Here is a 12,977-nt window from a genome sequence, read left to right as displayed (position 1 = left end):
AGGCGTCGACTCAGGGCAGGAGGTCTCTCCCGATGCCACGTGACAGCTGCCTCCGCCTCTGTTCTCCTGCGGGACCCTGGGCCCCTCTCCGCGTGGTCCTCATCACACTGCGTCGTCATCATCAGTGTATCCTTCTCCTCTCACCGGACTGGGTGCTTGTAGAAAACAGATGTCATAGTTGCCGGGGTGTCCCCAGGGCAGGCGAGGGGCCTGACTGGTGCTTCTCAGATCCTGAACGATGAGTGAACAGGGTGTGGTTGGAGCCCTCCTAGTGGCCAGCACTGACCTCCCGGCCCCCCACTGTGATTTCTGGTGACTTGTCACAGTGCCCCTCCCCACTGCCGTGCCCTCACTTGGAGCCAGCAGGGTGCTGGCTGGGGAGTTCTCCTTCTCGGGCACTTCAGGAAGAGCAGTGGCATTTATTTGAACAGAGATTTCCCATAATATACAGATCAACAATATTTCCTTCTGTCTTCATTAACATTTTCAAACACTCTTGCCCAGGACAGCTGTTCTAGACTTATGCCGTACGCTTCCTGGACTGGAATGAAAGATCATTTCACTAATGTGTTAGTTTCTGCTCGGAGACCTTGCAAATGAGCTTTTAAAATCTTTCCTTCCAGTGCAAACTTCTGATTTGATGCCGACACGACAAAGGCCATCTTCTTGGTGCTTGGGGGATTTAATCGCTTTAGAAAAGCAGTCATTTCTTTCCTTGAAATGTATTCCCCCTTGAATGTTCCCTGACGCCCTGTGCTCCCAGAGTTTGGAACCGGGTACTTGTACTACCAGCATTGGCCAGGGCCTGACCTACCTCAGCTATGCAAGAAATATTTGTTAGAGATAGACAGGCTCTGGTGACTGGTGCAGCTGTTGTCGAATTTCAACAGTTAAAAGCCTAAGTCCCCTTCCCTATTTCTGAAATGTTTATGCTGTTTTGCTGCCAAAAAGTGTCTTAATATGCGCGGTGCGTGGAGTCTGGTATTGGAGATTGGGTCGCCGTTTGAATCCCAAGCAGCATCTACTGCTGATTTGTTACGTTTTCAGAAAAATAAGCTCTGCAAAGTGTATGCATATATAGCTACGGTCATAATTTTGTCTTCAGGGTTTATTCCTCTGTGTGGTGAGAGCTACAGGGCCTTTCCCTGGAGTACAGACCTGTTTTGCCAAAGCAAAGATGTTGATTTTTGTTACTGGATAGAATTTTCTTCCCCTCCCCAAAGCAGGAGACATCCCTGTCGCCTTTCAGTGTCAGAAAGTTTTCCAGCATAAGTTTCTAAGTTAGCAGGGGGAAACCTCTGTGTTTTTTGGTGAAACCCTCTTGTTTTCATTTCTTCCTTTTCTCTGAGAAGGAAACATTCCTCCTCAAAGGAAGGTTGGCTCTTCTGCCCTGAAAATGGAGAGGAGTCACCACGCTTTCAGTTTCGTGTGAGAAGTTGGGAAGAAAGCAGAGACGCACATTCATCTTTCTCTGTAATTTATTTCTCTTTTGGTCAATGTGGTTTCTGAGCTTTTCAGGAAAAGTTGACTTCTGCCTCCCGTTTTTGCAGACCACAACTTGGCTTTCAGGAAACAGGGCACTTGAGGTGCTCTTTTATAATTGGCCAGGGGCTTCTTATTCAATAAAATCAGTGGTTTGTGATCACTTCAGTCTTGTTCATCAAAAATCCATAGTTAAAGGGGTAGCAGGAAGAAGGAATTAAATAGGTTTTGTTTTTTTTTTTATTTTTTAAGTGCTGAACCTTTGGGAAGTGAAGAGAGAACATTCAAAATATTGCATTATATTCTAGCATCTTTATTATGTTCGTATTTTTTATTCTTGGATCAACTATCAGTTTTGGTCTTTTACCTGAGGGCACTTTTAGCCAGAGTTCTCCTGTGAACCACAGAATACAGGAAATGACCTGAGTATTTTCTCAGTGCTCTCAGGGATGCTGGCATGAACTGTGACGTCGGAAATTTGACTCTGCTTTGCAAGCTCCCACATTGGCCCGCCATGATTCCGAGAATGCTGGCACGGGACATGGGACGCCTGGTCAGAGTTAAAAGACCGTATTCAACACGGATATAGCAGTCCGCAGAGGATTCCTTTGAGTCCCATTTCTCATAGGGTGGTGCCCTGTGGGCCAGATAACACCTGCCTGTGGACTGCTGCAAGAGGGAATCCAGAGCTCTGGCAAACCAGATCTTTTATGATGGTGGTAAAGCCTGTTCTTCACTCCAGGAGAAGACACAAACTTTATCTTCCAAGGCTCTGTGTTCCATAAACACTTTTGAAAAGATAACCCAGCCTCTGCTCACTAGAAGTGCATAAACAGCAGAGATTCGTGAAGAATTGTCTCCCAACGTGTGCGTAGCTAGAGCACTTCTGGACATGCAGGAGAGATGTTCATTCATTAGGTACATGAGTGCCTTAGGGTTTCCTTCTCTCCTACAGCGCTGGCTGAGAAAAACGGCCAGACCTTCGCTATGGGTACCCTCTCCCAAGTGCTTGAAGTCAAAGTGAAAGTGTTAGTCGCTTCAGTCATGTCCAACTCTTTGCCACCCCATGGACTATCGTCTGTGAGGCTCCTCTGTCCATGGAATTCTTCAGGCAAGAATACTGGAGTGGGTTGCCATTCCCTTCTACAGGGGATCTTCCTGACCCAGGGATTAAACCTGGTTTTCCTGCATTGCAGGCAGATTCATTACTGTCTGAGCTACCAGGACAGACACCACCCTGCCCCAAATGCCTAGGGTTCCTCTAAAATGTTTAAGTCAAAGAAGAGAAAGAGAATATCAGACATTCTATCTTAACACAGTATCAACTGGAGACATATTAATGCCATAGGTGTTTGTTTCTGCAAAAATCCCCTGGTCCATAATGTATTAAAAGTAATACTTTACTGCTTTTTGAGAAAATATAAGTATTATATTTAAAGATTTAAATACTTAAAAATATTTTTTGATGCTTATTGCCAAAACAAAACCAAACCCAAATTCTGAAAAGTAGTCAAAGTGAAGTCGCTCAGTCATGTCCCCACGACTCTCTGCGACCCCATGGACTGTAGCCTACCATGCTCCTGTGTTCATGGGATTTTCCAGGCAAGAGTACTGAAGTGGGTTGCCATTTCCTTCTCCAGGGGATCTTCCTGACCCAGGGATTGAACCTGGGTCTCCCGCATTGTAGGCAGATGCTTTACCATCTGAGCCACCCAGGAAGTCCCTGAAAAGTAGGGAATGGTTTATATAAAAAAGCTCACGTTTACTATTTCTTGTCTTAAAAAAATTGGGGGACGATTGCTTTGGAGACACCTGTGAAGCATATTCTAGCCTTTGCTGGCTGAGGTGAGAAGTCAGGTCTTCAGTCTTGAGTATATTTATGTAACTGCTTCCTGCCTCGTCCCGGCTCCTTCCCAGCAGGAAAGCCAGTGGAAAGTTTCTCGTATCCTTGAGACCACTCGCTGTTTCCCGAACTTTGTTTTGCTGGGCCGGTCTCACAGGACTTCCTTTCTCCATACGATGATGCTGCCTCCCTACCGTGGAGGCTGTTCCCAGACTTGTGTCTTCTGACCTCTTACAAATACTCCAGCCTGCAAAGCTCATGCCCACAGAGAAGTCCTCAGCTGAGGCTTCTGAGATGTTGTGGAGAAACCCAGGGACTCACATAAAGAAGGATTTCCCAGGTGGCGCTAGTCATAAAGAATCCACCTGCCAATGCAGGAGACACAGGAGATGGGGGTTCGATCCCTGGGTTGGGAAGATCCCCTGGAGGAGGAAATGGCAACCCTTGGGGTCACAGAGAGTCAGACACGACTTAGCTACTGAACATACAGCACACAAATAAAGAAGTTTAGGTCTCAGTGGGAAGTCTGGAAGGCTGTCTTTATGAATCATTGAGTGCGGGATTGCCGGCACATCTCTGTGTTGAAAGACAGTAGAAAAATCACAGAGAATAAACCAAGAAGCAAAAAAAGGCTCATGTTGAGGGCTTACTCTGGACAAGGTGGAGAAGCCAAGCTAGGGATATAACCTTGCCTTCTGCATTTGCTATTCCAACAATTCTTTGACTTTCTAGAAGGCGTATTTTCCCTTTACAAGAAAACAAAACAGTTTTCTTAAAAAAAAAAAAAAAAAAAGGATGAAATAGATAATAACTATAAAATTTATGACTTTCACTTTGAAAGAGCCTTATAAATACACACATCGTTACTCTGTCTTCATCTCGTGACTGTCCTCCCTGTCAGCGGATGGATGGCCATCATTTTATCGCTTGACTGTTTATGACCAGGAAGAGTTGATGGGGGTGGGGTAGTACACTTCATTCTCTGCCACCACCACCCCCGAGCACCTTGAGTAATTGCTGGGAGATAAAATGGCAATTGTTTGGCTAAGTGTGGTCTTAAATTCTCTGTCAGAGCTTCACTCCCGCTGTCCTTTCCTGATTAGTAAGACACCATTATAGGTTCCTTTTCTGCCAAAGAATGGAGTGACTTTTGCTGTTGGATATACGGACCCCCTTGGGATTTATAGAATGGTATATATTTATAGCTTGGTATGAAATAGATTTGATGACTTCCAAATGAATGGCTGGATAGGGGGATTGTAAAGAAGTTGTTCAAAGAATAACTTGTAATCTTTTGGCTCTGATGTATGTGGGATCTTAGTTCCCTGACCCCTGCATTGGCGGGGTGGAGTCTTAACCACCAGACTGCTGGGGAAGACCCCCAAGGTATAAAGTTTTTAAAACATGCATCCCTCCCCCCGCTTTTTTTTTTCCTGATAAAGAGGATAGGAACCTTTTCTGTACTAAAAGCCTATCAAGTCAGTCATGCAACATTTCGTGTACTTGATGGATAAAAGCCAGGTAGTGTTAGAACATCTGGACTGAGTTCCCAGATGTGGCTTGAAGACTTCCCATGCCAAGCACTCTGCCTGGCTTTATGCAATCTATAGAAAGGATTATAAACCTGCTGTTATCCAGAGGCTAAAGAAATCGCTGAAACCATCACAGAATAATCCATGCTCATCTCCCCTCCCGTTTATTGGTGTGATGGGCCTGTAGAGGAGTTCTGTGACTTAGGCCAGAGGAGAAGTAGTTGGTGGGGCGTGAGGCAGGGCGGGGGTGGCAGCTGGAGCTGACCGGGGGACGGGCTAGACTGGAACAGGCAGAGGAGCGGGAGAGACAGTGGGGCAGAGGGGAACATCGAGGGGGCAGACCATGGGCAGAATGGCCAGGCTGCTGGGGCTGCTGGGGGAGCTGCTGGAGGGCAGGTGGGGGAGTGCACCAGTTCTTAGGGGAGGCAGATGAGGTAGACTGGGTCTTACCCGGTTGGCTGATGGAGCTCGCTGAGTGGGAAGCATGGGGCTGGGGGCTCGGCTAGGAGACCACAGCAGCAACGCAGGCACGAGCAGGAAGAATGGGATTGCCTCCTGTTTATGACCAGAGGATACAGAAAGGAACAGCCTGGGAGCTTTTGCAGAAAAGATGGATAGAACGTGAGGTGCATTCTCGTCTACAGGAGAAGTCAAAGAGAAGGCTCTGGGACGTGGAAGGACAGAAGCTGCTTGTCGAAACTGGTTTTAGCCAAAGAGGGTGAAATTGAGGTGAAGAGCATCTGGGTGTAGCCGCACTGAATACCCATGTGTTGAAAACGTCTTTGAATGAAACGAGCAGCTTTCAGAGCATTACTTTTTTTAAATATAAATTTATTTACTTTAATTGGAGGTTAATTACTTTACAATATTTTATTGGTTTTGCCATACATCAACATGGATCCACCACGCGTCAGCACATTCCTTTTAAAGCAAGCTTTGTTGACCATAGTCTCAAGCCTCCAGTTTTGAGACCACTGAAGAATACTTTAATTCAGACCCACATATACTTATGGAAGTGTCCGTGTTTAGAGGAGCCTCCATGATCTGGATTACATGACCTGGTTTACTGATCTGCTTACATTAGCTTATTCTCAAAATTGGCAAATACTGGGGACTGTTCGGGTTACGAGGGGTTTGCTATTCCCTGGTTTCTCCCTTCAGTGCTAGATTTTTGTCTACTCTAAAGGAATCTCAACTCCCAGTGGCATTTTGAGTTTCCACATGTAAAGGACCAGGTGAAAGAACTTGAGACATGAAAAGGCCACTGTTGAATTTTTAGAGGTATAGGTCACAGGCTTAACTATAGATTCTTGTGACTTTCCTTCTAAGCAGAAAACACGAATACTTCACAAGTCCAAGCAATTTGCTTTGGCCATTGGATTCTGGTGTTCTAATTAGTGAATCAGTATGATGCTAGCTTGGACAAGACTAGATCTTCTCCACAAACCTGGAGAAGTTCAGTAAGACATCTCTAGTTCTGAGGTGTGGCTCTTGGGGCTACAGACCTGGGAAGGTGTGGGGAGGATTCTGTCCCTTTGGATCATCTGGAGAGAGAAAGAAGCTCTCATCCTAGCTGTTGAGGAATGGAGTGTCATGTATTTGGTGTCCTATGGGCTTTATACTATTAATTCTATTCTTCAAACTTCCACCCTTAGCCCAAGTCAGGCCCGATCATCCGCAGTCCAGTGGCTTAACCCTCAATCTCCAACCACACCGAGCTGCAGCCCAGCTGTTACACCTCCTTCACCCAAGCTGCCACCTGTCCCCCTCTCTCTTCCTGCCACTGTAGCGGACAAGCCACCTGAAAGGTACGTGGTTTTCTGTGTGATGTAGAATATGGGGGTGGTGTGCAGAGGGGCTTGATCAACCTGAGCGGGTTCTTGTGCTCCCTGCGTGGAAAAGGCTTCCCGTCTCCTGGACTCTGTGGACATTTATAACCTTATCTTAAAGGTTCAAGAGCAAGTACATTCTTGGAAGAAATTTGCCTTATGTGAGACCTGCTTGAACCTGCCCTTTTTGGTTCTGGTCGTGCATTTATGAAACCATATTTTTTGGAAGAACTCCTTATACATAAATAGAAAGCACACATGCTTTGTTTTCCAGAAGGAAATGTTCAGCAGCTCAGTCGTGTCTGACTCTTTGCAACCCCATGGACTGCAGCACCCCAGGCTTCCCTGTCCTCTACTGTCTCAAACTCATGCCCGTTGAGTCAGTGATGCCATCCAACCCTCTCATCTTCTGTCATCCCCTTCTTCTTCTGCCTTCAATCTTTCCCAGCATCAGGGACTTTTCCAGTGAGTCAGCTGTTTGCATCACATATAAATGGGGCACTGGAAACTGTAATTAATATGGCCCTTTGATGCGCTAGTGATGCAGAGGCCAGAGTGCTTTAGCAAAGCCCGTCCTCTGGGCCAGCAGACTGGCCATCCCCATCAGTGGCCCCCCCTCCTGCCGAGAGATGGGATGCTGCCTTCTGCCCTGGTGTGCAGCTGGCTGGCAGCCTGGTTTCCATCCTTCCCCACTGGGTTCTTTTCCCACGAGAACACACAGGATGTTTTGACAAACGGAGAGAAGTTGAGCCTGATGTGCCTTTTGGGGGCGAGAGTGAGGGGGTCAAATACAGAAGACCCAGCTGAGAACAACAAGGCCTTTCCGGCGGGGGCGTGGAAGCAGACTGTCAGTGGAGGATCGTGTCCTCGGCGCATGGCTGGAGCCACTGAGTATCTGTGTGCCTCAGCCCTTAACTGACTTGCCCCTGTCTCAAGACACTGGTGCTTTTCCTTAATCAATAAATGCGTTGGAAATAAACATGCCCCGTGGTTCTAGTAACACTGAATGAGAGGAAAGGGCATCCCACTGAGCGCAGAGGAGAATCAGGTGAAGAGGTTCAGGGTAAGCTTTTCAGAGAGGCTCCCTAAAAGGAAGATCTGAATTTGAAACTCGTCAGTTACTTGTCAAGCGCTATGGTTTCGCCTGATGTTCACTTTCCCGCTAATCTCTCTTTTGGAAGGCACTGCTGCGCGGGTGTCATAGAAGTGAGATTCGGGAAATGCGGGTGGGGAGAGGTGAGGTTTCTCACGCTTCGATCTGTGCGTCTCACGTGCTCCCTCTTCAGCATCATCAGTCGGAAGGCCCGGGCGGTATACCCCTGTGAAGCAGAACACAGCTCGGAGTTGTCCTTCGAAATTGGAGCCATTTTTGAGGATGGTAAGTGTCCCGTGGGAGCTTTGCGGGAGGTTGCCTTCTGCCCTCACAGAGGGTCTGCAGCCCAGAGCAGGCAGGCGGTCCCTGGCTGTGGGGTTGTCAGGAGCTTGCTGCTTTGGATGGGCGAGGGCCAGCCCACGTGGCTCCCGGGAACTGAAGACCAGGGCCTGTGCATGCCCACTTCTGCTTTAACCTTGGTTTTTCTCCAAACTTGGTAACTCTCAAGGTCCTTCATTCAGGACATTTTTGTCCTGATGTAGAGAAGCCGGTGCAAAGTGAAATCAAGAAACGTTTCCAATTTGCACCCTCTGTTTTCCTCCCAGAGTCCCCAGCTCTCTTAAACGCTTCAGGTTCATCAGCCCTGAGTTACAGGCAAGTGCTGTTGTCAACCGATTTTGCTTTATTGTTCCCTTACTTGTTCCCTGAGGCTTGACATGGTTTTTGCTCATTGGAGTTGTGTCTGAATCTCTCAATGTGGGTATTGACTTTGCATATTGAGACCAGGGTATAGATTTTATTTGTGTGTTGAATAGTCACATGTAAGCGTTTTAGGAGCTATGCCCGGTTTCAGATTTCACAAATCCCTCCTGTGGTTCCATGTGTATCTCTTCCCTCCCCCTTGATTCCTTCCTTCCCAGTCCTCCTCATTATGAAACTCATTGGTTGCTATGGAAACAGCGATGTTGTGTGGGGGTGTGGCTGCCCAAAAGAGTTCTGGGGAAGCAGCGAGAACCTTTGATGCTTGGAATGGTTGATTAGCCAGAATGTTTGGAATATATGGAGTGCGTCAACACAGCGCCTGGTGCTGTATTGTCAGTGATGTGGCGTGTGCCGATGATTGTGGTTTAGAAAGCAAGCTGCCTCATTTAGAGGAGATTTCTGTATCTGTGGGATACGTACTCTGGAGAGCCAGAGACTGCCGACAGTGTCAGCAAACAAACAACAACAGAAAACCCCACATGTGACAGAATTAAACTCCGTGGAGAAATTTTGTTCTTAAGAGTAGAAGCTTCTGCCACGGTAACATACACGCACACGGTTTTGCCAGGAGACGGTGGTTGGTTAGCTGCACTGCTCCAGGCCTGTCACATATTGACACCCATAGAGCAGAAGGGGAAGCTGAGAGCGTTGAAACGTGTCATTTAAGACATGAAGATTATTATTATTTTTTTTTTTTTTGCTGTATCCTCATGTATGGCATCAGAGAAGGCAATGGCATCCCACTCCAGTACTCTTGCCTGGAAAATCCCGTGGATGAAGGAGCCTGGTAGTCTGCAGTCCATGGGGTCGCTAAGAGTCATTCAGGACTGAGCGACCTCACTTTCACTTTTCACTTTCATGCATTGGAGAAGGAAATGGCAACCCGCTCCAGTGTTCTTGCCTGGAGAATCCCAGGGATGGGGGAGCCTGGTGGGCTGCCGTCTATGGGGTCGCACAGAGTCGGACATGACTGAAGTGACTTAGCAGCAGCAGCAGGTGTGGCATGGAGTTGCCCAGGGGCTCAGATAGTGAAGAATCTGCCTGCAATGCAGATGTGGCTTCCATCCCTGGGTTGGAAAGTTCCCCTGGAGAAGGAAATGACGACCCACTCTAGTATTCTTGCTTGGAGAATTCTATGTACAGAAGAGCCTGGCAGGCTACAGTCCACGCGGTTGCAAAAAGTCAGACACTTGGTGAGTCAGCAACAACATGTACAGTGTGTGTGATCTTAGTTCCTCACCAGGGATTGAACCACTCCCCCTGCAGTGGAATCATGGAGCCTTAACCACTGGACCGCTTTTGACGCTGTGTGATTAGATTTGTTTGGGAGCCCCTGAACACAGCATGGTTCGTGTGATGTTTATGTTGGTGGAAGATGTGTCTATTAGGGTGCCTTTGGCTGCAGGTAACAAAAACTGATAGATAGAGCTGGTGGAAGCAGTCATGAAGATGGGTTCCCTCACACAGTAAGAAGTCTGCAGGTGGGGAGCCCCAGGGCTGGTCAGCCACAGCCTCGAGGGTGTCGCCAAAGCCCACAGCGTGTCCATCTCAGGCTGAACACAGGGGCCCTGGCTGCTTCCCCAGGCGGGTGGGAAGGCTGCCCCAGTTCTGGGTGTCATGGCCACACTCAGCCACAGCAGAGAGGCTGTGCCTCATCCTTGTGTTCTGGTTTTTAACTATGAGAAAACCTCTCCCAGCTTCCTTCCTGGGTTATCTGTTTGTTCTCAAGTCTCAATAGCCAGAATGAGGTCAGATACTCACCTTAAACCCACTGCTGGCCAGGACTTCAGACCACACTTGGTCCAGAAATTCCTCCTCTGGGCACAAAGACATAGGAAGGGGGAGTCAGAGTTTCAGTCAAATCTAGTTCTGCCAACATGGATGATATTGGGAAAGGTCAGCAGAAGTCTGATGCCGGAGATTGAAGACCTCCACTTCTAAAGTCCCGCGGTGGCTTGCAGGAGTCCTTCTAAGAAAAATAGTGTGTGCACAGGTGTGTGTGTGTGTACACAAACATATCCATGTACACATGTACATACATATATGCGCACACATGCATCTCAGTGTGTTTTGGGAACAGGAGAGTGATTGAGAGCAGAGAGCTATGGATTGTCAACCCTGCACTTACCTGCCTGAGGTCAGTTGGCTTTTCCACTTTCTGTGTGACCTGGACAAGTTCCTTAAGTTCTCTCTGCCTCAGGTCCTCCATCCTGATCCACAAGGATGTTCTCATGGGTGGTGATGTGTCAGGGCAGCATTTGGGGCCACGAGTGCAGCACAGACATCTGAGGAGGCTGTTGCTGACCACAGAGCTTCACTTGGTGCCCTGTGGACCCAGCTCCAATTTGAGCCAAGGCACAGAGCCCTCAGATTGGGGGGTCTGTGATGCTGGTCTGGATGGCTGGCTGGGGCATCCAGGGAGTACTGGGTGTTCCTCAGGCCTTCCCCAGGCCAGCTACCCCAGAGATGCTTACTGATGTGTTGACACCCTCCCTCTCCACGAGCATACTCGCCTGTCATTTGATGTGAACTCCATGCCTTGCAGCTCTGCCCCCTCCTTTTGCAGCAGCAAATACACATGGGGACCATGCTCAGAACCCATGCCCCAGACTGAGTGTTTCTTAAGGAGGTTCTTAAAGGTCACAGACAGTGGAAGACCCTTGTCTTCGCTGTTCAGTCACTAAATCATGTCCCACTCTTTGTGACCTCATGGACTGCAGCCTGCTAGGCTCCTCTGTCCTTCACTATCTCCCGGAGTTTGCTTAAATTCATGTCCATTGAGTTGGTGATGCTCTCTAACCATCTCATCCTCTGCTGCCCTCTTCTCCTGCCCTCAATCTTTCCCAGCACTGGGGTCTTTTCCAGTGAGTTGGCTTTTTGCATCAGGTGGCTAAAGTCTTGGAGCTTCAACTTCAGTATCAGTCCTTCCAGTGAATATTCAGGGCTGATTTCCTTTAGGATTGACTGATTTGATCTCCTTGCAGTCCAAGGGACTCTCAAGAGTCTTCTTCAGTACCATGGTACGAAAACATCAATTCTTCGGTGCTCAGCCTTCTTTATGATCCACCTCTCACATCTGTGCATGACTACTGGAAAAACCATAGCTTTGACTGTATGGACTTTCATCATCAAAGTGAGGTCTTTGCTTTTTAATATGCTGTCTAGGTTTGTCATAGCTTTCCTTCCAAGGAGCAAGCATCTTTTAATTTCACAGCTGCAGTCACCGTCTGCAGTGATTTTGGAGTCCCAAGGAAATAAAATCTGTCACTGCTTCTACTTTCTTCCCATCTATTTGCCGTGAAGTGTTGAGATGCCTAATGCTTAGCTGTTATTCTGGGGCAGTGCCTCCCATATCCCATAGGGGGCGCTGTGTGTGTAAGGTCTCAAGGCAGATGACGTTCTCATGCGACACCCCACCCCTCCCCCCCAATACACACCTGTATGCGTGTGTGTGCACACACACACATACACAAGGCATGTGTAGAGGTTATTTATGAGGACTCTGACCTGGTCTGAAGCATTGAGAGTGGTCTTGGAGGGCGGGTGGGGTGCCCTCAGAAGGTTTTCCGGGTGTAAATGGGAACAAGAGCAGAGGGCCAGCCATGTAAAGCTCAGACTGTGGCTGGCTACACAGGAGTGGGTTATGAACTCCGTTTGCTGAGTTGCAGTCAGCATTGAAAAATAGGAAAGAGTGCATTAAAAAAAAAGGTTCATTGAACATAGTGAGAAGTATTATCCCATGAAGCTTTCGTGTGTTGGGCACATGTCCGTGTGTGCTGGAGTTCAGCTACAGTAGCCATCTTCTGATGGGCTGTGGTCACGGCTGCTGTGCTTGGCCAGTTCCTGACCTGGTCTGCTGGGCCGGGACACACCTCCCCTTCCTTCTGTGGACATGGCTTCATGTCTGCTCCTGGTGTGGCCTGAGCTGGGATTGCCCCATGGTTGTGGGGGTCCAGATGCTTCCAGACCCTGGTGATGAGTGCTTAGACCCCGTGCCTGTTGCTGTCCAGCCTGTGCTGGTTGTCCTGCGTATCGTTAGGGCTCTTTGTGGGACCTGGAGTCGCCCGACACTGGCCCAGGTGTGGAAGGCCTCCCTCTGTTCTCAGAAACACCCCACGCAGGTGCCAGTCAGACGGGGTATGCAGAGGAAGCTGGTGAGGCCTGGCCACTGCTGAGAATGGCCGAGGAAGACTCCCCAGAGGAGAGGGTGTCTGGGGGTCTCTGAAGAGGAAGAATCCCCCATGAAGAAGTGGGGGGAAAAGACTTCAGCGGAAAGCACTGCCCATGCAGAGGCCTAGACTCACTTGGGGGTGATTCCCTGAGGGTGACCTGCTTGTGGGCAGAGTCAGGACGGGTGGGGAGGTGGCCGGGCCAGGTGCCTATGGAAGTTTGGGTTTGTTCCTCTGGCCAGAGGAACAAACCCAAACTTCCATAGG

General features: G+C 48.5%; 1 protein-coding gene and 1 non-coding gene across 3 annotated transcripts in view; one reads left to right on the top strand and one right to left on the bottom strand.

Annotated features, from left to right (window-relative positions):
- The window catches only part of ARHGAP10 (Rho GTPase activating protein 10), a 215,870-nt gene that overhangs the window by 201,822 nt on the left and 1,071 nt on the right, over nucleotides 1-12,977 (top strand). The window contains exons 14-15 of one of the 2 annotated variants that reach the window (XM_010840773.1): nucleotides 6,513-6,665; nucleotides 7,973-8,064. The exons of the other annotated variant lie outside the window; for it this stretch is intronic. Of the exons in view, the coding sequence (XP_010839075.1) occupies nucleotides 6,513-6,665; nucleotides 7,973-8,064 (245 nt within the window). The remainder of the gene's footprint in view (nucleotides 1-6,512; nucleotides 6,666-7,972; nucleotides 8,065-12,977) is intronic. 2 annotated transcript variants of the gene reach the window in all.
- Nucleotides 3,129-3,200, bottom strand: TRNAC-ACA. Its single transcript has one exon. It is a non-coding gene; the product is annotated as a tRNA-Cys (tRNA).

The sequence above is a fragment of the Bison bison genome, unplaced genomic scaffold (genome assembly GCF_000754665.1).
Source record: "Bison bison bison isolate TAMUID 2011002044 unplaced genomic scaffold, Bison_UMD1.0 scf7180017864146, whole genome shotgun sequence".
NCBI lineage: Eukaryota > Metazoa > Chordata > Mammalia > Artiodactyla > Bovidae > Bison > Bison bison.
The sequence above is the reverse complement of the archived record's forward strand: the minus strand, read 5'-3'. Positions and strand labels throughout refer to the sequence as shown.